The sequence below is a fragment of the Achroia grisella genome, unplaced genomic scaffold, assembly GCF_030625045.1.
Source record: "Achroia grisella isolate CSIRO2021 unplaced genomic scaffold, CSIRO_AGI_Agris_v1 utg402, whole genome shotgun sequence".
Classification (NCBI taxonomy): domain Eukaryota; kingdom Metazoa; phylum Arthropoda; class Insecta; order Lepidoptera; family Pyralidae; genus Achroia; species Achroia grisella.
Genome location: NW_026712841.1, coordinates 4,718,907 through 4,745,506, shown reverse-complemented (window position 1 = coordinate 4,745,506; position 26,600 = coordinate 4,718,907). Strand labels below are relative to the sequence as shown.

General features: G+C 32.6%; 3 protein-coding genes across 6 annotated transcripts in view; all 3 read left to right on the top strand.

The window, feature by feature from the left end:
• Positions 1-207: 207 nt before the first annotated feature.
• Positions 208-4,214, top strand: LOC131844384 (ribonuclease H2 subunit B). The gene is made up of 5 exons (XM_059193260.1): positions 208-500; positions 1,108-1,317; positions 1,798-1,922; positions 2,373-2,547; positions 2,854-4,214. The coding sequence occupies exons 1-5, from the start codon at positions 407-409 to the stop codon at positions 3,171-3,173; spliced, it is 924 nt and encodes a 307-aa protein (XP_059049243.1). The 5' UTR covers positions 208-406; the 3' UTR covers positions 3,174-4,214.
• Positions 4,215-5,293: 1,079 nt separating this feature from the next.
• LOC131844204 (YTH domain-containing family protein 3) lies at positions 5,294-12,368 on the top strand. Of its 3 annotated transcripts, none has more exons than XM_059193021.1 (6): positions 5,294-5,504; positions 5,613-5,637; positions 8,003-8,134; positions 8,638-8,766; positions 9,035-10,686; positions 10,985-12,368. In XM_059193021.1, the coding sequence occupies exons 1-6, from the start codon at positions 5,481-5,483 to the stop codon at positions 11,024-11,026; spliced, it is 2,004 nt and encodes a 667-aa protein (XP_059049004.1). In that variant the 5' UTR covers positions 5,294-5,480; the 3' UTR covers positions 11,027-12,368. The 3 variants fall into 3 exon arrangements, with proteins under 3 accessions (XP_059049004.1, XP_059049003.1, XP_059049005.1); XM_059193020.1 differs by having other exon boundaries at positions 8,638-8,769; XM_059193022.1 differs by lacking the exon at positions 8,638-8,766.
• A 1,820-nt stretch (positions 12,369-14,188) lies between these two features.
• Positions 14,189-26,600, top strand: part of LOC131844226 (heparan-sulfate 6-O-sulfotransferase 1-like) — a 202,497-nt gene continuing 190,085 nt past the window's right edge. The window contains exon 1 of one of the 2 annotated variants that reach the window (XM_059193049.1): positions 14,189-14,595. In XM_059193049.1, coding sequence (XP_059049032.1) covers positions 14,407-14,595 — 189 coding nt within the window. In that variant the 5' untranslated portion in view covers positions 14,189-14,406. The remainder of the gene's footprint in view (positions 14,596-26,600) is intronic. The other variant, XM_059193048.1, reaches the window with a different exon arrangement.

The following is a 26,600-nucleotide window of genomic DNA, read 5'->3' as shown; positions in this document are numbered from 1 at the left end:
TAATTAAAAATTAATGATAAACACAGACTAAACAGGAAATGGCGGGATGAGTGACCCGTGTGACAAGTGACTGTGGGAATACGTCAGTACATGATACTCTGTGCAACTTCAAAAATTGATTGTCAAATATGTCACTGTCAAAGTCATAATTTACCGGTCAAAATATTTCCATTCTTAGTTACTTTTACTTGTTTAACATTATTTCATATTTTTATTATATTTTCTTACATTATTGTTATAAAATATACATATAATAGTTATATTATTCTATTCCTACTATTTTATCAATACAATCGACGTTCAATTCGGCTATTTTAGTTTTTGGTTATGTTACAGTTCTGAGTTATAAATAATACATTTGCTTTTATTTAATATCGACATATTTTCTTAAGGATATCGAAGAAAAATGACAAGTCGATCTCAGAAACCGAAATCATCAATCGAGAGTCCAAAAAAAACTATTAAACGTATTGAAAGTTCTTGGGTTCTTCTTCTAAAAGGTACTTCTGCCTACAGTTACATTCAATAAGAAGCTTACTTCTAACGTACATTGCCTAGTCTTTATCAGCTTGTGTAATAGTGTTATATTATAATAAGATGAAGATTACAGAAGAAGAATACATAAGTTGATAAAATGGACAACCATTCCATCCTCATTTACTAAAAAAAACTTGGCACATTTAGTAATAATATCTTTCATAATAATTGTAATAATTTATCTTATAAGGTTAGTCTATCAGCTAGTATTTTTTTACATGATAATGATATTATGGATCCAACTGCATATGCTGGTGGGTCACCCACCAGTGGAGGATAATAGGATTTGAAGGAATGTTAGATCAGGTATCGCAACAAGGTAAAGATACCTGAAATTAATGACCCTGGTTTGCCAGCAATGTGGCCTCTAGTTCACAATAACTATCCCTTTCCCCCTTACTATTTTCATGTAAGCAAAACGAGACAACTAATGTAACAGCATTTGTCAATTATTTAATATATACATGTATAATTTAGTCCATACATATGGTACTATAAGTTATCACAGGCAACTTTTCTATGAATTTGATTAGCTGTTAAAGTGTTAATTACATGATTTTATATTTACAGAAGAATTGTTTGAAAATAATAACTTCAGCATCATAACCTTGCCACATCCAGCACATGGTAATCCAGCTAAATATTGCTTGGACTATGTTCATAGCAAGATGTATGAACTGGTAACATTCAGTGAACCCTATCGATCTTGGTTCATTGGAGAGACTGTTAAATCTGATGGTGACTTGCTTATGTTGACTGCAGTAAATCCTTTATTTTTGAGTAAGTATCATCTCTACTGAAAACAATTGAAGTAAGGGTTAGTGACTGGTTAGCCTATCTCTATCCTAATATGTAAATCTTAGGGATTTTGGATAAGTCTACTATTTCCTATCTTTATGCAAATAAAATGGCCAACAAGCTGCAGTTCACCTGATGGTAAGTGGTAAGCATTGCATATATAATTGAACATCACTATTATATCCAAGACACCAGTGACTCCACTCATACATTTTCAATCTGGGGAAAAAGATGTCATACATCCCATCCTGTAATTTTACTGTCTAATTACACCCCACAACCAAAACAGCTTACAATAATATATAGTTATTTAATAATATTTATTTTTAATTATTACAAAAATAAGATATGCATGTGTATTTTAATTTTATTATTGTAATATAGAATAGAAATGTTTTTTCTTATAATAGTTAATAGTAGTTATAGAATCATTATGTTTAAGAAGACTAATAATTATTTCAGTATTACCACAACTAAGAAAACAATGCAGTACCAGGGCTGTGCCTTTAGAGGATTTGCTGTCAGAAAAAAGTTATAACAAAATAGTACAATTCATTACTAATATAGATTTGATTGGAGACCTCAAGGTATATATATATACATATATGTATGTACAAATTTACAATATAAAGAATATGGTTCAGTTGTATTTTTTTATATTATTTTATGTATGGACTTCATTAATTAATTTAAACTAATAAGGAATTCTTTATTATTTGAAGTAATATACATATAGATTGATCCCATTGGTATAGAATGTTACCAAAGTTATATAAATACAGCAGTTTGGTTTTTAAATCAACAATGGTACATGTAACCAATCCACATAATTAAGGTAATATTTTTTAATACCAAATATTGTATTTGGGATACAAATAAATTGTCAGTTAAAAAAAAACTATTACTTAATTTTTTAGAAGTAAGTATAATATTCTATAGTTATTATTTTGTTTAAAGAATTGTACTTTCTATTTGATGTCAAACATGGCATTCCTTTTACATTTCTAGGAAATCAAATGAATATTGTATATTTCAAGGGTCCAGCAGACATGAAAGCTTACAAGTACAATGAAGATAAAACTTTAAAATGGCTTGAAGGACGAGTTCGGAAATTGGCAAAAGTATTGAGAGAGAAGAATATACATGTAACTTCTGGAGCCACTTCTGCCACATTCATAGCAAGTAACATTACAAAAGATACAATTGATGAAGGTAACTGATTTTTCCTCCTTTGATTTATCACTATTGGGAGTATAATTTTGTGTCTAAACTTTAATTAATATCCAATATAATTCTAGTGATATTGTTTGCCTTAGTTGTCTAGCCGATTAGCACATCACCCAATGATTGTGGGTTTGATTTTTGTACTGTACAAACATTGGTATTCAACATTGTACATTTTTATGAGTGTATAGGATGCAGGTTTAGGATTTTTTTAAGTATAATATGTAAAAAGGTGTGTGTAGTGTGTGGGTCGCTACATTTTTAATTTAAGAATGTCTCTATTTAATGTTACAGAATTTTATTTGAAATATGCACATGGAATGGTCTCTGAATATCTACAAGAGGAACTTGTACAACTTTTAGAAAAGCAGTTGGATTTTCAACCGGACCTAATTGAATCTGTTGGAAAGAAAAGAAAGTCCGAAGCAACAGATGTTAATGATATGAAAAAAGTTAAACAAGAATTTCCTGAAGATACAGAAAACATGTATAACAATATTAATCAAAGTTATACTGAGGTAAAGAAAGAACGGCCATTATCTGCTAAAGAAAAGGCACGTCAAAAAGCCGCTAATGGGACTAAAACAATATCTTCCTTCTTTACAAGAAAGTAGACTATGTTGTGCTCAGGGCTTGCTTTAAGCGATTAAGTGTGTATATAATTGGAACTGGATTAAAAAAAGTCAGCGCTCCTAGCTAATACCAGCTATTTCCTATAGTATCTTGGGGCTCATTCCTGTGTAAATAGTATTGGAAACAGGTGTCTGTATGCTATGTATTTCAATCAAAAATAATAATACCTATTATCATTATGGGTACAATTTTTATAATTCAATTTTCACTTTCTGTTGCCCCCAGCATAGCCTATCTGATGTGGGGCCCTAGGCAGTTCCCTATTCCGCCTAATGGTTACCCTGACCCTGTATATGATGGGGGTCTAAAATTGTTGTAACGTAATTTATATGTGACAAGCGCCCATGTTTTTGGTGGTGTAAACATTTCAAATTTACAGCTTGCAGCAACTGCCAAAAGTGGTTTCGGCTTTACGCTATTATTTCTATAAGATTTTAATTTGTGAATTAATGTAAATAATTTTCCTCTATGTTAATTGATCTTTGAGAAAAATTCTATACATAGATTTTATAGACCGTACATTATATGTAAGTATAAGTCAAATCGAAAATATATTCTTACTAGCTAACCTGCGCAACTTCGTCTGCGTCACATTTTTCCCGTTTTGGAACATTTTTTATTGCAGCTTCACTCCTATTGGTTGTAGCGTGATGTTATGTATATCCTACAGCCTTCCTTGAGACACGGAGTTCCCAACACTAAAAGATTGTCGGATCACTAGTGCTGGATTTTATTGATTATCCAAACTCAAAAACTACATTTTTATAATATTAATATATCTTATTGATTGTCTCGAATTTTTGGTAAGTAAAAAAAGAATTAAGTCCAAAGATCAATGTCTGAAACTTGGATTAATATAATTATTATGTCACATTATGTGAATGTCAGGTGGGGGTGTGTATAATTTTAATAATCGACTTGATTCATAAACAAAATTTTGTTAAATTATAAATATTTTGTTTTATTTGAATCCTTAAAATACGCATTTATTGTCATGTTTTAATTTTTTACTTTTATTTGAACAGATTACTATTTTCTATACTTAATACATATTACAAGAACATAAAACTGTATTTTTTTTGCGTATGATATAATGGAATGGTGCACCCGCCTGCACTAACGGTTTACGCTGGCGGGGTACCAGTGGAGGATGATAAGATGAGCATGAGGTCAGGTCAGTTAGTCCAACCTGACAAATTCACCAAGAATTCTTCACGATGGTTTCCAGGGAGAACCGCGTGGAGGTCGACCTAACATGGTACATTGCCAGCAATAGGAGTTGCTAGTTCCCATTGCTAACAATCCCCTTCCCCCCAAAACTGTATGTTGTATATATGACTACACGATATTAAAACCTTCAAGAAAAGAGCATATATCTTCTTAAAAATCCAGTAACGGTCATTGTCTGTGGTAATCACTTACCATTAGGTGAGAAGCAAGCTCGTTTGTCCCCTAAGCTATAAAATAACTGGCGCCACACAGCGTCCCAGCAGAATTTTCAGTAGCGGGAACGCATTGAACCTGTTTAATGTCTCCATTATCTTTATACATGACTTTACGGAGTATGCAGAATGGAAGCTAAATACGATCACCTATATAGGCACACTGTACAGTCGTATATATAGACTTGCGTGATGGCAGTAGTAGGGATACAGAGGTACTGTATGCCTTATTTCTCAAGCTAAATTTTAGGATGATATGGTAAAGAAATTGAAAGTTACAGAAGCACAACGCACAACGGCCGCCCCAATATTTTTCTGTGATATCCATAATTCTGGTCACATAAGCAAATGACTCTCTTACTCCTAAAAAGAGCAGTGTGTATAACTAACAAGTTATTGTTCTTAGCAAGCAATAGATCTTGTGCTTCTGTTTGCACTGGTATTTCAGGTTCTCAAAACCCTAAACATTCATTATAGCTATCTAACTTGTAAGTAGTACTTATTCTAAGTATTCATTGTAATTAAACATTACAAAACTTATATTTAAATCTTGGCAAAAAGAATATCCCACCCCATAATTTTAATCTTGTGATTTTTTTTCCGGTTTTTGGGTAAAAAAAAATATAGCCAATTTAGAAATGCATAAATGGCAACACCAGTGGCCGCCATTAAAAACCTTCAATCGTGTCGGACATTCAGTGATAATTTTTAATTACAGACATTTTAAAGTGACTAGTTAGTTATTGGACTCGACAGACTTTGTGTAGTGAAACCGATGTGATTTATTTTGTTACTTTTGTGTGCAAAGACTTACCTGAGTGCTAAATATTCTATAAATCGCAGCCAATGTCAGCAGGCGTGTCAGATCAGGTATTTCCCATTTTATCTGTTTCTTTGCATTATTTACATGTTTATGTCGTAATTTCTAGGATCTAATAATATTTTTCATGCCTTGTTTCATGTAACTGCGATTCATAGCGGATGAAAGGGCAAGGGAACCAAGGTAAAGTGAAACCATTATGACGTTGCACGGTGTTTTCTCCGTAGGAGGAACACCTTACCGGCCGACTTTGTATCCGGTGCTTTTGCGTTGAAACTGACATTAACGTCGTATTTTGCTTTCTCCTATTTTCACTTCCTATTAAAACATATTATTACATTTTCGCGATACATTGTAATGTGATATTAACGTTACTGTTGTTTTTTTTTCTTTATGTAAATATTAGTTGATTTATAGGGCTTACTTAGCATATGTTATCAAACGTATTATCTATCAGCTGGTTAGTAAATTTAACATGAAAACAATATGAATTTAAGTAATTTATAACTTGTTCTCAAATTTGTATTTGTACAATTAAGTATATTATTATGTTAAATATAAGATATAATTATGAATGCTATTTTATTCGGTTCTAATTTAATATTCTACATTCATTGTTCTCTAAAATGAGCTAAATTATGAAAAGTGCATGTGTATGAATAATATGGAAGAATATAGTGAAATAGGAATTAACTTTTGTTTATGTCTAATTTTGCTGATAAAAATTCATTAGAAGCAAATTTATAAAAACACTACACTCATGTATATGAACAGAATGAAGATTATATAAATAAGTGTATATATATTAATTTTACAATATACATTTGTATTCATCTCTTATGAAGGTCAAATTACATAATGATAAAATACCTGCACCTAGAGAAATTATAACTAATAATTGCAGGAAATAGTGAATTTGAACTTATTATTCCTACTATTACCAAGTCTTGTACACTTAATAATATATATTTTTTTTGTATGTGTGAGTAGAAGCTACAATTTACTACTGTGTAAATGTATGATAATAAATCAAGTCATATATATATATATACCATATATACATAGTATAAAATGAAACCAGTTTTGAGTACATTTAATACTAATCAATATTTTTTTTTAAATGTATGATACTAAATCAAGTCACCCAACATAGTATAAAATGAAGACATTTCCGCTATCTGTTCACTTAGATTTTAGGCTATGTGATGGATTTTAGTGCAGTTTTTAATAGTCAGTAGAGTGATTCAAGATGTTTATATGTATACATGTACATCTGCGAGGCTTGGGCGGGTTGGTAGTGTAGTAATAAAATTATAAATTGTATTTTAAATATTCTTATTTGTATTCCAAATTTAACTTTATGTAGATGTGGCTAATTAGTCCTAGCCTATATAATTGACTATATTATAGCAATGCATGAGGGTTGAAATTAGGCACTATATATTTTAAAGTTTCTATTATTCTCCTGATGTCTAAAGGTGATTGTTTTTTTGCAATTCTGATCACAACACAGATTTTAAGAATTGCATATTATGTTATGTTATATTGCATATTAGTATGTTAAGGATAAAAAATATATTTACATGATTATTTCTTATTATATTATTTAAATAAGCTAACAGTTATTAATTACATAATGAATTCTATGAAGGAGATAGAACAAATGTAAATTAATAAAATTGTTTGTTTTCTGGATGTGTGATAGGAAAAACCAGTCACTCATTAATTTCTGTCTGGATCAATGTTTTGACCTTATATTTTTAATGAGAATGTCTTGATAAGATTTGACATAATATCTACACTGTAGTTTATTTTTAGCTACCTACAATAGTAATAATGAAAACAGTATGAATATACAATTTTATTTTCGCAAGTGACGAAGTGAAGTAAGATCCTCAACAGTATTTTATCACTAACTATTTATTACCCATGACTTGCAGCTTTTTTGGGATTAAACTGCACTAGCAGGCTCCTATGTACTTATACTTGGCAGGGATAGAAACATGAGCTGTTGAGGTGACTTTACACTCGGCAAGTCAGCTAGGGGCTGTGCTTAAACTTACATTCTGGTCACAAGTTCCAAGAACTGCTCAGAGTTTCTCTCTAAGATGTTTGTCGCTTTAACTTCATCTGCCTTCTTTCAAATACATTCTATCTTCATATCAACTTTCATAAAGTCATGATAAGCATTTATAACTTATTGGTTGAGCTTTTGAGTTATTTCTACATTCATTAAGAATGTAGCAGAATGATAGAAATTTACTTCTACATTATGGTTGTTGTACCATCCATATTTCCACTAATATAAAAGGCATTTGAACAGATGAAATTTGATGTGTATATACTGTATCACTTCAATGGACATAGTCTTATTCTTATCTTAAAAAAAATGACGATTTTGCAGGTTTATTGTTTTTGTTTGCAATCGGATCTTATTATAACAACTCTCTGATCACTTGCATAGTTTTGTTTATTTTTAATTTCATAATTAAAGTTTTAAAAAAAATTGTATAACATATTTATTGAATTTTCCATATAAAATCCACAGTGACAAATGCACCGAAAGAGCAACAGTTAGAGAGTGGCGGCGACGAGTTGGCGGAGGTGTCATGGCGTCAACAACAGCAACCTTCCTACGCACCACCCATCTCGTCAGCGGCCGACCCCTACAGCGCGGCAGGTAGGTACATACATTACAAATATATATAATATAGCCAGCACAGATGAGTGACATTTATGTTTCTATAATTAGAATAGCAAAGGGGCTGACGGCCTACCAGATGGAAAATTACTACTGTCTACTGCTTTTATGCTTTTGATCACGGATATCATGAAATCAATATATGACACTCGTGATATCGCTCATGTATTGTCATTTCTAAGAACTGAGATTTTATACCTATATATATACAAAAAGCATTCATTCATAATTTAAGAGCTGTGTTCTTGTAGGTGGAGCTTCCGCCACCTACCACTATCTTATATCAATCTTTTTAGCTGTATATATGACACAACTCCAACTTTTTCTGTAACTTACTTGATGTAAGCTGTGTCGCGGTCTTCCCTTACTCTGTTTCTACCTATTGGCAGTGAAATACAGAGTATGGAGTCTGCATAGTCTGCATTACGATTATTTTTAACGTATATATATGGAGTATCAATATTGTTAATTCTATTTTCCAGGTTATTACGGTACAACAGCACTTCCTTATCAAGCTTTTGGAGTCGGGGATGGGACATGGTCCACCAATGGAACAGACCCGATGACTTTCCTCGGAGGATACAATCCTCACGATTCTTATGGAATGGATGGTAGCTAGTATTTATTCAGTGACTAGAAAAAAGTTACACATTTACACTTAACAAGTTTCTATCCAATTTGTTATCTTAAAAATTACTGGACCTGAACCATCGGTATATATTTTTTGTAATAATATAGCCAGCTATTATTTGTTTACAGAATTTATTAATTACTCACTTTAAAATGTAATTAGACAACTAAACAGCTTTTGATAGTTAACAAAATCTATTACAATTATAGTAATATTCAGCAGAATAAAAATTCTGAATACTATTTCAGGTGTATTTGGACCTTCAACAACTGCATTCTCAACGGCTGCGTTCGGTCAGCCAGCTTCAAATTTTAATTATTTCCATGGAAATGGAGATTATTCTACATGGGGTCAGTTAGGACGCGCAAAGCAGTATGATGATTATTACAGGGCCGATGGAATGTATGTGCCTGATGGCATCAAGGCTGTCGAGACGGGAGTGCAGGCACTCTCTCTTGGCGAGCATAAAATGGACAAAGACCGGGTTTCGGAGCTCAAGGATGTATCAGGTGGATCGCAACCCAAAAAGATGACATGGGCATCAATCGCGAGCCAACCTGCTAAACCTGCCCCGTCTTCCCAAAGCACTGGACTTAAGAAAAAGGGGCCTGGAATGCCCCCTCCGCCAATAGTACCCGGTAAACATAATCTAGAGATTAACGCATGGGATGCTGGTAAGAGTGCACCTGTCGTCACAGCCCCGCCGCCGCCGCAGTTACAACCTCAACCAGTACCCGCAGCGATGGCGCTGCAAGCTGCGCCACCAGCTCCGGCCCCGGCGTCGTTACAACGTGGCCCACCACCGCAGCATCAGGCTCAGCCCGCTTGGACGCACGCGCCGCGCGCGCCACCGCCTCACCAGCCGCACCAGGCCCACCAGCCCCATCAACCACATCAACAGCACCAACAACATCAGCCTCATCAGCCTCGCCCGCCGATGCCTGCACCTCCTATTGCCGCTGCCCCCCCAGTACAATCAAATCCAGCGACGCCACATCCCGTTCTTGACGAATTACGCGTCAAAAACGATTACAATCCTAAGGAGTTTGATTTAGGCGCCCCATCTGCTCGATTTTTTGTCATTAAGTCATACTCGGAGGATGATATCCACCGTAGTATTAAATATGAAATTTGGTGCAGCACAGAACACGGAAATAAAAGGCTAGATGCTGCATATCGCGAGCGGGAACGAGAGGCCGGTTCAGTCTTCTTGTTCTTCTCGGTAAATGGTAGCGGTCATTTCTGCGGCATGGCGCGCATGACAAGCGCAGTCGACTACAATTCTAACTCTTCCGTGTGGTCGCAGGATAAGTGGAAGGGACAATTTCGTGTAAGGTGGATTTATGTTAAGGACGTTCCGAATGTGCAACTTCGTCATATCAAATTAGAGAATAACGAAAATAAGCCAGTTACAAACTCTCGTGATACCCAGGAGGTGCCCCACGCAAAAGGCCTGCAAGTGTTGCGTATAATGCATAGTTATTGTCACTCGACTTCTATATTCGATGATTTTATTCATTACGAACGGCGTCAAGAAGAAGAGGATTCAAGGAAGGTGCCACATCATAACAACCAGGATAACAATCGTGAGGATCAGGAGAATGGTCGTGGCTATCGCAATTATAGAGACTACCGCGATAATCGCGATGGACGTGACGGTCGTGATGGACGGGATCATCGGGATAATCGTGAGCCAAGAGATCACCGCGACTCGCGGGATGGCCGCGACAATCGCGATCCCCGTGATATCCGTGACTCACGTGACCACCGTGAATCCCGCGACCCACGCGATCCTCGGGACCACCGTGATCACCGCGATCACCGTGATGATCGTGATGGACGGGACAACCGTGATCACGGATATCGCGACCGGGACTCAAATTATAGACCTCATCATAAGGTTAGTGCTTCAATTCGTAAATCACATTAATTATTCAATAGTATATACACAGTTTTCCCCGCTCGCCTTTATAGTAACTAAATCAACCTATGTTCTTTGGAGAATTTCTAGTTTCATGAATACTATATGATTAATATATACAAATGATAATAATTCAGACCTTTAAATACGTGCGTTATAATAGACCTTACATGACTAAATGTTTAATAAATTTTCATATTATTTTTTATATGTGTTTCACATATAATAAAAGTAATTATGGGTATATTCTGGGTACTTCATTGCCTTTGTGTTTCAGGACCGTGACGGCTCACGTGGGCGTGGACGTCCTCGCAATTGATTGGATGCCTATACTGTTTGAGGACAATTTGAGGACTGGCTTCTCCCCATAGACAACTAGTACTCGAGTTAATAATTGGTACCGTATTACAAAGCCGATAATATATATGTATGTTTAGCTGCATATGTGAGCAGAAAAGATGCATTGATCGTAATGTGACCAATTGTTGCGTCAATCTGAACAATTTATAAATAAAATAGAGTATTGTTTGTTTTAAACAGTGCAACGCTAATGAGAAAACTTTCAACAAATTAAAATGTGCTAAATATTTTGTACTGGAAGAACGTTTAATTAAACAAACGCATAGTGAACCGAACATTAACAACATTCATCATGTGCCAGATTTGTGTCACATGACATTGAGTGAATTGTGGACTTTATTTCAAATTTGTGGACTGAATCAATAAAATATAGTAATTTTTATAACTAGGAAATTCTGTGGTGAGAGGAGTTGATCCTTTTTAGGGACCGGTGGAGTTAAATGATAAAATTAACATCGACATGTGCTCTGTTTGAGTGTAGTGTTAAAACAATACCACAATCATCTGTGTATCATCAACCTAATGGAAATGTTAACACATTTTACCAATATTAGTGGTGTGGTGACCTAATACTTTTATATTACAGTAAAAATTGTAATCAAGAGGTGAGGACATTTTGTATACATTTTTTTAATATCAGAAACAAGACCAGTTAATGTATTCTCTCGTGGCATTGAGTTCCATGCATTGTATCATACATTTTATTGTATAATTTGAGATAACACAGTAGTAGAAAAGAGTGACCACTTTTATAGCCAGTAATAAAAATCACTTCGAAATGTATCTATGGTTTCAGAATTTTATTTTATTATATTTTTCTATAGTTGTAGGTAAATATGCATTGTTGTCTATTGATTTTATATTTAATATTGTCTTTATAAGATTATATTGATAAGTGCAACTGCAGTGTGACGAGAGATATCTGACAAACAACTAGTGCATCATGCATTTTATCATTGAATATATGTACTTGTTATTATCTACATTATTATATCCCCACCTTATTTTTAAAGTGCCTTTTGAATTGTTTAACTTAAATTTATTTCAACTCAATTAGACATCTATAGAGCTAGTGCCACATTACAATGTTTTTTTTTTTATAATCCTCGATTTTAATCATTTGTAGTTAGGAATTTGCTGATGCATTCTATTTTTTGTTTTAATATTTTAGTGTTTATCGTGATATTATGTAAAGGAAAATCATTTTCCATAATCACATGTGAAGTGTTGATTTATAAAAATTATGTCGATCCAATATAAAATTTCCCTAAAACTGATACTGGATTAAAGCCTATCATAGATTTTTTGTGTCATTTTGTACATCCTGCAACCTATTATGTCTTAAATAATGTCACTATGGAACTACAACGTCATAATCATTTGTATCTATGTCTCTCCAATTTCTGTAGCTAGTTACTTTATAAGTTGGTTTCTAGTTTGAAAAGTGAGGACTATGGACTATCATTAGAATTTTCCTAGAAATTACAGGGTATATACACTCTCGTGTAGTCTTCAAGAGTGGTAACATAAGAGGTGACACTGGAGTCTAAATACATTTTATGTCTGAGCTGTTGTTCAAGTATATCGACGACGGTTACCTACTCCCTAACAATTTCGTTAGGTGAGCCGTGGAAGTTTAAATCTGTTATTGCTAAAAATTGTAATTGTTGTATATGTCTTTATGAACCTTTTTATCAACAATTCCATTAACACTTATTTAAAAAAACCTGTATTAAAATATCATAAATGATAATAAAATGGTGCATACGCCTGTCCTAACGCTACACACTGGCTAGCTATCAGTAGAGGATGATAGGAAGAACATGAAGTCGAGTTCCTCAGCCCCTCCTAGTAGCAAATTCACTATTGTTTCAATCCGGATATATTTTTAGCAATGAGACTGGTATTAATTACTAACAATTGTCTTCCCGCCAATCCTTTTAATATTACTTTTTAGGTATATAGATGACATTATTTCTACAAGATGGCTGACGTAATAAAATGTAAATCTGACGCCTAAGGAAACTAATTTTTTTGTTATCAAATAATCAGACATGCAAATAAATATATCGTACAACACCATGACGATATTATAAAACCCCAATGATTGCAGTCCCCATAACATATTGTTACGAGGACTGCCCTATATATTGCTTGGTATTATGAGTTCAAACAGCAATTCGAGGGACTCATGAAAATTCTTTCATTATTTATGGTAGAATCATACAGGACACGGAGATAAAAACATTGTCTTTCAGAATGGTTACGCGGAATTATTAGAAATGGCGTGATAATAGGCGACAGTTGGGCAACCAAATTGGTTCCCGTATAGGTCTATGAAACCAAGGTGTTTGATCAACTGATGCCTTTTGTCTTTTTACAAGGTATGTAAAATCCATCATGGAGACGGCCGCCTCTGGGTATTCCTACTGGTTAAATATTCAAGGCATTTCTCGCCACCATATAACAGGGGTCACATGCTTGCCTATAAGCGTTTGAACAAACGCTTTCACCCGTGGTAGGAATTCTACCCAATTACCCCCGCCTTCTACCAGACGGTAGTCTAGAACCACAGACTTCTGCTCATTGAGCACGTATCTGTAAATGGTGAACGTCCCGGTAGAAAAGCGCTACAAATACGAATAAAAAAGCCGGAACGGGCTACCCAACTGGAAAGAGGTGACTCACGTCCTTAATTTGCATCTCTCTCGTAAGGTTATTTGACAATACGTAACAAAAGTTCACATAAAGTCATATCTGTCGCTTAGACTTATCGTATTCATAGCAACAATCATTCCCGAACCGCTGTTCCCCACGAACGTATCCACGAGGATAAGCGAAATGGCAAACGTTGCCATTTCCTCACATTTTTTTGAGAAGTAATTGATGTACCATTTTATTAATTTTTGTTAGTTAGCCCATAAATAACTTTTTAATACATTATAAATTGTAATATGATAATTACGAAATTTTATGCACTTTAATATAGATTTATGGCACAAATTAGCACATTTTCTTCAAAAATAGGCTAAATGAATCATTTTTAGATGGTCATACCGTCAGTCGATCCGTCATTTCTGGTTCTGTCAATGTCATAATCAGTCAGAGTCTGTCGGTCGCTTGTTTTGCTTGTGCTGATGTTGCGAACTCAGTTTTAATTTAATTTCGTTTCTTCGACGATACATTTCATATCAACAAATAAAATGTTATGGAATAAATAGTCCAATAGGTACTTCTAACAAACAATAATGTGACAGTTTACTTGCGAGCAATACAACGTAAACTAAGACAATTTAAGTAGTGGGTTTTAGACTGAAGATATTTTTGTAAAAATGAGACATGCATTCGACCGAAATGCAAAAAAGTGTATCAGTGCAAGTAGATAGTGATTTCGCTTTGTTGTTGCCCAGCGGTGCCTATGAAATAAAAAAAATGGAACCGAGATCGAGGCTCCGGCGAGTGATATTGTTCTGTTTACTGCTTTCACTGTTTGGGATGGTGGCATTTGGATATTTTTGTCCTGACCAGGTTAGTACTTGGTAACATTGGTTTCTATGAGTTAATAAAATATTATATTTTTTATGGTCTTGAGATTAAGTTTTTTTTTAATTAATTTAGTGTGTATTTATTAATAAATTTGTTTATTTATCAAAAATGTTATGTTATCAGTGTCTACTTTCACTTATTTTTAAAGTTTAATTATATATACATGAATTTTTTCATATAAAAACTAATAAATATTTTATTTATTCTCTCAAAACTCAGTAGAGAGACATATTTTTATAATGATGTACTCAATAAACTCCATAAAAGATAACTGGTCACCCACTGTAAAGGTATTTTGTGTATGTTAGGATAATGTTGTAGAGATAAAACTATATTTATCATAGAAATAAATACTCATGGGTTGCATGAAATTGTCGTATAAATTAGTAATGCCCTACTCCATTTCACTTTGTATTTATAGTCAAGAGTTTTGTACATATTACCATAATACATAGCGTATGTCCCTCTGGAACAATGTACCTTCCAGGAAGATGGGAATTGTTAGCAATGTGGACTATTAACTCCACAGCTAGCAATGACACAGTAGTGTCTGGTTGACCTTCACACAGTTCCCCCTGGGAATCATCATGATTTATTGCTGGTGAATTTATCATGACTAATGATGGGCTAACTGAACTGACCTCATGTTCATGTTATCAACCTCCACTGGTGGCCCATCAGTATTGTTCACAGCCAATCTACTCACAAACAAGCCTATACTGATAGTGCAGTTGGGTGTAGTATTCCGATATAATTGATTAAAAAGAGTACCTTCCAAAGAGTTAAATATATTTTGTATTTGGTCAAGTATTTTTTTCTTTTTTGACTTTTTACTACTTGAAAAAATACTTGATTCAAATCTTTCCTCTTTATAATATTATATATAGTAAATAGAAGAGCAAATTCACAGATTAAACAATTTTAATTTAGGTATCCAGCATACTGTCAATGTCCTATTGATAGTCACCTGCCACCTTACTATCTATATTCCAAGTTATAATATGCATATTATATTATTATGTTTCATTAACAATCTTGCTATGTTCTTTAGTCAAATAGCAATCTTGATCAGCTGTCAACACAGAAAAAGAATCCAATGTGATATTTAATCAATTAAATAAGAATGAAAAAAATTAATTAATCTCTTTTTAAAATTTTAAATAACTACTTAATTTAATTAAGAGAATATAAGTGAATAATAAGTTATTATTGAAAATGACTACACAATTTTAATGAAATTTCTCATTTATTGTACATGTAATCATGTTATTTATTATTGTAATTGAAAAGAAAGAAAGTTCTATGCTTTGTAGTCATTATCAGTCCTTTTAAATAAACCATTTGATGACTCTGATGTATAGGACACACCTTTATTTTTATAAGATAGGGCCATGTGTACATAGATAATATTAATGATATGGTTAAAGTTAATACCTATGTATATAAACATATAATATCCACATTATTATAAATAGTTCTCAATTTTTTTTTTGTTTAGTAACTTACAGACTCAACTAAGTAAGAGTTTAACAAAAAGTCAGTTTTAGTTAAATTCTATGGTAATAAAATGTTCATTTTATTTTATTATTATGTACTTAATACTAAAATAAATGTTTTATATATATATATATATATATATATATATAGATATATAAAACATTTATTTTAGTTTGTCTGTCTATTTTTAGTAATCAGTTACTTTGATTATTTAGTTTTATTCATATACATATATACTTATGTCACGTGAGAGGTGTAACTATACCTATAATATATAATTCGTGTTTTAATAAGAAAGGGACATGTACTAGTAGTAGGTACTATTAAATTTTATTTATTAATCATGACCAAATCATATAATACGCAACATAGTTTCAGTTGCGATAATTCAAGATTAAAACTGAAACCAAAAAGTTCGTCAGATCAAATTTGGTCCACATGCAGTTGGCGCACAGAATTTGGGTTGAGAAAAACTATTATCAAACTATATATCCTAGTAAAATAATTATTCTTATCATACGGACAAAGCCGCGGTTGAATAGTAGTATGAATAATAAATGCCTTCAAGGCCAGTTTATGGAAAACTTTTACTGAAATATGTGTAGGTACTTGGACAGACTTACTAATAATACAATTTATGAATAATACATACTGATAATATAATATAAGAACCAATATTTTTGAATATGTAATATATACAAATTAAAAATTACTATTTTTTTCTGTAATCTTTATTCGAATAAACTTAATAATAAGCACTTTTAATAGTCTTATTTTTTTATTCTACCACTAATACGGATCGTAGACTCTAAAGAAGAATGAGCAAGTTTACGTGATGCTCTTTTAAATAAACATTGTTCAGAATTACGTTTTTAAAACTTTTGTTTGAACGAAAACAGTCAAATGGCAATGTTGAGATACTTAAATAAAAAATAAATATAATTATTTAATATAGATGACTATAATTACATCTCCAGAGTATAACTATAATAATATATGATATATATTATACTTCATTACAGAAGCCGATTTATACTAAGTCGTCTGTGTTGATGGATTAACGTTGTTTACCATCACGGGATATTTTTTTAAATGATATAGGTACAATCTTTTCATCCGTCATACTCGTGACCAGGTGCTGCTTCTGGGGACTGGTCTCATCGGGTTACGAACACTGATTAGACTTTACTTTTGCAATAGCACATTCAGGTGGTCACTCTATAGTCCCAAATTTGAATTTAAAAATGATTATGTATTATTTTAAATATATACAACATTTATTTGAAAACACTACGAGCTGAATTGCTTGTCAATTCTTATCTCGAAATTATTCGGAACTGACAGTAGATTTGATATATCCTAAGAGTCTGTAATAGACCTACATAAATAATATTTAGAATTTTTGACAAACAACTCTTTTCGCACTATCCTAAAGTTTGCACATAATGAAAGGCCTAACATTTCGATTGTCTTATTATAGTCGAAATATTACATTGTTGAATTGAAAAAAAGTAATATAGTCAGCTACATAATGTATACGAGTATGTAGATATGTAGGTAACATATTTACTACTTCAGTAACACAAGGCTAGCTTCCCGGCTTTTGAAAGCACTGCTGATTGAGATGCTAATTTGTAAGAACAGGAACCCTACTGATTGGGGGAAGGGGTTTGATTATAAAGTGGACTAATAGCGCCATTGAATTTAACAATATGGCTCAGCGAGCGAGCATTGAGTCCAACAATGTCGATATGTCAACATTCATGCGTTCTCCCGGAAATCATCGTGTTTAATTTCTGATGTATCTGCTATAAACGGCTAATTGACCTCACTTTATACCTGTAGGCACTTGATATCGCAGTCGGTTTCTCTTTTTTATCGACATCCACAAAAAATCTCTTACCGAATGGCGCTACCGTGTGCCAAGTCGTGTCGTACGTTGACCATGTTTTTAAATACAGTTATTTACCGTGCAAAATTCTATATTGGTATTGATCCAAAATAACAGCGGTCACTGGCGACAAATACGGTATAGGTAAATATCTGTTGTGACTTTTATTATCTCCACGTCCAGGTAAAGTTTGCTTTGCTGAGACGAGGGAATTTTGGCCCCGACATGTCTATATCAAGGACAGACTTTATGAAACATTTTCCTTATGACCAACCTGCGTAAATATCAGCAGAAAAATAAGACAGCGCCTCTAATCCCGTGGGTGTCACTTTTATATTTTTGCTCGGAAAAATAGTGGATTTGGTACATTTTGTCGGCAAAGGTGCTATGTCCTCTACGTTCGCAGAATATTGGGACCTATTTGTTTGTAAAATTATTTGTAACACGTCGATTTATTATACTTATAAAAATAATAACATGTTGATTTTACTGTAATTTATTTATTTTATATCGGTACTATATAAATACATATTATGTTATGCAATATTATTGCCAAATTAAATAAATTTCGATGTTATTTCAACGATTATTCCAGCTACGGTTTTTGTTGCGGAATAAAAAGTATCTGTATAATCATTTATTTAGATTCTGTCTTAGTAAGATATTATTTAAATTATACATATACCTATTTCGGTTATCCTATTAAGTATTTATTATATATTTGCATTCAATTACAGCGTATTTAATAGGAAATACATAAATTTTACGAGCATCTTAACATTGAAAGCACTCTTAACTACCTTCCATTTTCCTTGGACTGAAAAATATAAAAAGGAAACTTAATTCAAGCAAAAGAGAAAATAAGACCTTCGACCGTGGTTTCGCCTCAAAGCCTGCATTAAAAATAAAATTATTCTTTGAATTAATTTCAACTTTCTTGGTTATTCATTAAGCACTACGCTTTTTCACGACCAAATGAAATTGTGCGAATTATTCGATTAGACTTGCTTCTGGATAATTAAGTAGGTAACTGACGACGCTTCAAGTAACATTTCTTAATTACCTTACTTCATAATATTGAAAAAGTTCCATATTTGAAAGGACAAAAACATAGAATAATTGTTGTTTTTGTAAGCAAATTTCTTTGTAGCAACTAGAACCAAAAATTGTATCTTGTTTTATACTAGGTATATAAGCGATTTCTAAATAGTTGTAACTCTACTTGGTTCAATACCGCTCTCTCGGTTTGATCCTTATAAAATCTGTATCTATTGGTATCAAGATAATTGCATCTTTTATTCCTTATTCCTTTCATTGCTGTCTACCTAAAATCAGTGCTTATATTGTGGTCACGAGGACAGAAAGAGGTCAACTTTTGGGTGCTTGATAGTGTTTTTCTGTGTAATGTATCAACTTTTTGAGATAGCATGCAGTTTCCCTCGGGATTTTTATGAGTTTCTTCGCTATTGTTTTCTGTAGTTTGCAACTAACTCTTTATTATTATAGTAGGTAGTGTGAATTGGAAAAAATAGGGTAATTGGCCCAACAAATATTGTTTTTATGTAACTAGAAATGCTTTCTACTAAAATATTATGCCTCAGTAATTGGCAATGTTTCTCAATTGTCTCGTATTCGAACTGAATTGCTTTCTCAATTCAGTTCGAATAGGTGAGACAGAGATGCTCATACAGACAACTTTAAACAGAGTCTACGAGGTACATTGCCTAGGTATGATAGATTCCTCATCGTAAATAGTCTCTTTTTGCGCACTATTCTAATGCTATTGGCCGCAGCTGGCCCTTGCTGTTACGATAGGGGGCGATTGCAGATGGCACTCCGAACCCGCGGAAGGACTTACAGAGCGAGTGAAGGCCTACCTGACCGATACAACTTTAATCAGGCCAGGCCGTTGTAATTTTGATCCCCGTTTAAATTAGACAGGGGATCGATCGGAGGGGGCGTAAGTAATCTCAATCATTAGTTGTAATTGATACGCTGACGTTATGCAGTTCGCGTGTTCACTTTTGTCGTAGTATCATATGTACCTAACACATGATACACATGATTTGTGGAGTGTTATGAAAGTTGACCGCACGAGTGGAATTTGTGTTTAGAAAATCTATATCACCGTTTCTTATATTACCGTTAGGGTTAGTTCTAGGTCTAATAAATGCTATATTTGTCTTATAATTATTTTATGTATTCTAAATTAATTAAAAATAATTATAATAGGGAATTTTATAATAACTGTATTCAATGTAAAAACTAGTTATTTTCAATGGTGTTTTCTATAATATACCATTTTGTAGAAAAGCAATCTTATGACGTCTATGTCCTATGAATCCATCGACATTCTTGAAAGGTCTGAATCAAGTTGCCTAATATAGTAACAAGATTACTATCTTTGAATAGCATAGAGGTCTTTTGTATCGACGGTCAGTAAAGAGCAAATGTCACTTTAAAACAGTAATATAAATGTTATGAAATATAATATTGTCCTAATTCTTTTATGTGAGAAATATTTGAATCTTATTGGTACTTACTTTATTTGTTTTTAATTCTTGTCCAACGAAGAGTGGTGTTTTAGAAATATATTAATATATATATATATATATATATACTTTATTGCAATTCGAATATATTAAGTCTGTATTATGTATGTATATGTTAAATAACGTTAACAAAGAAGGACTTACGTCTAGAAGAGGTCTCTTCCAATCGACACAATATAGCATGACCTAGGAAGTGTAGAGTGTACAAAAAATAATTTTAGGAAATGTCATAAAGTAAGAATAAGTAATTAATAACCAATTGTCAAATTTTTTTAAACAGTTATCAACAAGAAATATTTTTAATAACCACCAGTGTACCAAGTAGGTACTTATGTCCGAGATAAAATATAATACGGTCCATGACGTAGCCTCGAACTTCTTTTTCGTTCATCAATACATTCATTTAGCGGAGGCCAAACAAAGAATAAAATTGCATCTTGCGAAGAGATGCACAAGTTTTCATGCGTTCGGTGACGTGCCCACATATGGCGGAGCCAGTGATGCCAGATGGGCGGTTTACCCCTTAAATTTGGGATTATTTTATGGTGATTAGGAAATGTTGAGGAAAAGAAATGAATGTGGAGTAAAAAATTAAATTAGACGGTTGTTGTTGTCATATTATATTATATTTGTCATATATTATATGTAGGCATTGAAAAAGCAGGATTACAAACTTTAAATTGAACAAGTAACGCCCCCTTACTTGTGACTTTTCTTTTAAATGTCATCACTTTTTCACAACAAACGTATGGTTCGTTAAAAAAAGGTCGTCATGATACATACGAGTATTTCTAGGAAGGGATGATTTATAAACCTCTGTTTTGTGAGAATTTGGTCACAATTTGGGAGGACAACTAGATGGTCATTTGGTAACACTGGCCTGAGTGGTTTGTCCAGCCAGTGTCGTTGTCCCTACACGGTGTGGAATTGCTAAAGTGCAATATAACACCTGGGTATTAACGCCTACCCAGCATTAACCAACTAACTTAAGTGACCATTCCCAACCTACCTAGTAGATATGATCGATATTGGAAAAACGTCATGTTAATATTATTGTCGACACCAATCTATGATAATCGATGTATGATAATTATCGAATGAAAGAAATCTATGTTACTTCTCATTTATATTTCCGTTTGACTAATCTGATTTCATATAATTTAGCATATTGAATATTTTATTACATCCACAAATATGAAGTGCCATCTGTTTTTGTATCAATATGCGTTATTCCATTTTTGAGACCCTACTGACCTTTTTTATTTTCGGTACATGCTTTTTTGTCTATACGATACATGGCGTGACATCCTTGTTTTTGGACTAAACATCGTTTTTTACGGATTATCGTAAACATTGATGTTTACCGATCATCCCTAGCTTACATACTTTGTACTCCTAATTAATTGGCGTCGTAGTTGTTCAGTAGTTTTTGTACTAATTAGGCTTGGGCTCCATTTTTCGTAAAACAAGTCATACTTTTTTATATACTTGGAATGCCTTACAAGCTGACGGCCTACCTGATGGTAAGCGGTAATTGTCGCCTTTATACACGGACAGTACTACAGATATCACATTATCTTATGACACCCGTGACGCGCCACTTATGCTATTCCAGAGGACTAAGATGTCTTGTCTCTGATCCTGTAATTTCACTGCCTAATCTGCATTCTACTATATAACCGAACATCCACAGCTTACAAAGCAAGCTGCTTGGCAGCTGAAATAGGTGATACTGAGGTACCCTGGCAGGACTTTTTTCAGTCTACCTCTTGAATATTTCTAAATTAATAAAGCCTGAAATTAATCATAAACAAACTGTATCAATAATATGTTAAAATAAAATCATCAGACACTGAAATTTTTGGTCTTTGAATTAGAATATTGTTACTGATTTTGATTAGAGGTATCATTTTGATTTATTTGTTTTATATTGTTCGGTTGTGATTAATTGAAATCTGTTTTGTTTATGTTATAAATTTATAATACTTATGTAAACAACACCCAATCCAGAACCTAGGGTTTTATTATAGAATGAGTGTTTGCACAGATATAAGGTTCGCTCACAGTTTTGTAAATAAACAAACTTATATTTCACTAGAATCGGTTCAAAACTCCAAACTTTCCTACGTCACTTATAAACGTATTTTTAACAGTATATAATTAGTTATGACTTAACTATACATCGAACAACCATTCTGTCGATTACACTTATATTTTTATAATTGAAATATATAATTAATATGTGCGAAATAGTATTTTGTAAAATGAATTTACTGTCGACGTTTCAACGTCATGAAAATGTAACAAATTTTAAGGAATTAAATTAAAAATATGTATTACTCTGTTCATAAATAGAGATCTTTGAAATTGTGCTATATTCACATTCATAATGACCTGAATAGAGTTGAAAGTTCCATTTTCGTATTTCTCTCGTATCAGTTGTTATAATATTATAGTTTTTAATTTTAACGTCCTACATTTATTTATGTATATATCTTTACTTTATATCTTTTTAATATGTAATTTGTTTTTATTGCGTCAGTACTTTATTGTTCATTCGTGTTACATAATATAAATAAAAGAAGGAATAAGCGGAGTATTAGAAAATATTGAGTAGATGTGTATGTTACTAAAATAAAAAATTCGCCAACTAGGTCACCCGTCTCTATGCTTCGACGATTCAAAGAGAACTCATTCTAATATTCAGCAGCAATATATATGTTAACTTAGACAGGCCTTCAGTCGGTATCCTTTTATCTATTGATTACATTTTCTTCTATATATTAAAAAAGAAATAAGTCTGATTAAAAAGTAGTCACACATAAACCTACTCAGATTCAAAAGACGTACATATCATAAGGAAATACATGTAATTTAGAAATTAAATTTTACTTTTAGAACTAGAGTGTAACTTTACTGTGTCTTACCAATTTGTGTCGCCAAGTAACTAGTACCATATGTAGGTATACTGTGTTTTGGTTGTAGGGTGCATATTAGGCTCTGAAAGGATAAGAAGTATAACATCTTATTCCACTGGCATGGTAATGTATTAGTATACTCTACTGAAACTGAAACACTTAAGTTTTGAAGGAAATTCTGGATTTTGTGTAGAGACATGACATCTTAGTTTCGGTAATTGTAAAGCTTGAGTGATATTACGGGTATCACATGATAACGTGATGTATTATACATGTATATAGGCGATGTATATTACCGTTTACTATCAGTGAGCCGTATCTTGTGTGCCATTCCAATAATGTAAAAAATATATAATGGTGGTCATTAAACTTCATCTAAAATTTAATGATCACCATTATAATATAATATATCATCTAAAAGTATGTACTTAATTATAATAATTTGATTACTGTAATGATGGTTTAATTTACCTTCACGACTAAGTTTGATCCATTTTCCACTTGTCATGGTTAATTTATTTAAATAGTAGCTGTGCCCGCGGTTTCATACGCATGAAATATATACCTTATGTGTTATTCTGATGTATAAACTATATTAACTTATTAAACGATATTTCTGTTTCTTGTGTATTCGTGTACTCGTGTACTACGTGATTGTAATTGACGAATATAGCATTTATTTGTCTATCTATTACTGAAAAGTTTTATCAAAATTCGTTCAATAGTTTTTGCGTGGAAGAGTAATAAACATCCAACCATCCATTCATACTCAAATTTTATAGAAATGACAACACTTACCTAAACATTGAAGTGAATCAACACTTTTGGTGCACATAGAGTTCAGTATATATTTTCTTATTGGTCTGTCCCTACTGTTTCTTACCTATAATAATAAATGGTCACCTAAACAACCAGGATTGCGCTAAAAATAAAGCACAAAGTTCTACTTTGCCTCCTGTTGTCCATCGAAATATTGATCTTAACTTTGTTCCGCTTCTATGGAGGCAGTCCCCTGTCGCCGTTCGATGTATTGAGGTTTTTTATGGTGCTCCACTTGTCTTCTCGTACCTTCTATATTAATAATAAAAAAAAAACTGATAGATGTCTGTACAAGATATATGTGAAAACTATTATTGAGAGACGTTATAAACTTACTAGAAGACAAAACAATAATAATAATAATATCCCAGGACAATTGACACAGCGCTATCTAATCCCAAGCTAAGCTGATCTTATGTTATGGGTACTAGACTTAGATTTGGTTTTTTGTAAATACATACATGCATAATAATAACACACAGACCAATATTAACAATAGTACTCATGAATACAAATATCTTAAGAATTGAACCTGCGATTATCGGAAGTAAAGCGCAGTGCATAACCGGTAGAACACTGAGGCCGTCATTGTCATGTCATGCATTATTATCTTTTTCAGTTTTCAAATGAATATTTATGTGAAACTTGCCACAATACATTATTGAAAATCGTAAATCGGCAAAGGCGTTTCCAAAATTAGCGCGTAGAAACGCACAACAAACAGATACAGATTCTAACAATAATTGTTTTAACATGTTTCTTTCATTGTACAATTACATTTTTATTATATATGTTTTTATGTACTGACGATCAGTTACGTTTTTATTATTATTATACGTTTGTAGATAACTAAAAATTTTTATTAGTTACATGTATACACTGCCACCTGTTTGGACGTGTATATTTTTTAGAAAAAACATGTACTTATATATCGATAATTCAAGATTATCAATGTAACAGACGTACAGCTACCATTATCGTTATTTGGATAAGAAGCCATCCAAATGTCTATTTGGAAACTAATATAACTAATGTGAACGTTATCTTTTCGATATCCATTGACATTGATAAACATCTACTGTATATGTAAGTACTTTATGTTACGTTAATTTAGCACCTGTCTATTGTGTATGAATCGATAGTAAATAGAAGTAACTATATATGTATTATTTTTCTATATCTATTTGTTTTTTTTCTTTTAATTAATTATTAAAGTGCACCGCCTTATTATCTCTGATCAACGCGACGGTTGACTGGTAGAGAATTCCATCAGGCATTAAGTCCGCCAGGTACTTATACATTTTTGTGTGCAAAAGAATAAATAAATAAATAAATAAATACATTAATACATGAAGCAAAAACTTTGTACCCTTATTTAAGAAAATTACGCGGACGGAGGTGTATGAAATTTCGTACATAATAGTTTATATCTGTGCAGAATGCCAATATTTTGAAATATGCATAAAAAATTCAATTATTACATTGTAATAAATATTACACACTACCATGTATTTGACACACACACACATATACTTTAATAGTAAACATAAGAGTATATATTCTATTGTTTATTGTTAAAGTCTGTAGCCAGAGATTAGATTAATATTATTCGTCTATAGGCTTATGACTATCAAACATAAAATAATAATAAATTCACTGATATATTTAATGGCCATAATTAATTTAAATTAATTATGAATTAATTTGACCACTGGACGACAAATAATAATAAATAATATGTACATATATAATATAGTAGTGCACAATCAGAGCGACTGGTAAAACGTATATTTTCTTCCATATATTCTAGATGGATTTTTATCGTATAAAGAGGAAGATTTTCATAAAGGATACCTGAGTGTTACCTGTTTAATTTTATATTAAGTACAATCAATCTTACTCATGCGAGGAATCGAACCCGCGACTGTTGCGTTTACATCAAAGCATAAATGAATAAAAGCAATCAATAAATTGTGCCTTTCAGGTTTCGATTATCTATTATTTATTCCATTGTGACACCTTTAGAATTCGTCCGTACGGGATAAAACAAATAATGGACGTAATTCAATTATTTTTCACAAAAGGTTATGAATTTATGATTAATAATGTTCATGGAATTATCGATATTCTATTATTCATTCTGTTTGTAACGTGAAGAAAGAATTTAATTTTAACGTACAGGTTTTAATTTATATTTTTTAATACTCGGCATGACAAATATACGACAATACCATCCAGCACACAATACTACAAATATTAAGTACGTACGTAGTTATAGAGGGGAGGGAATGGTAGTAATGGTATATACAA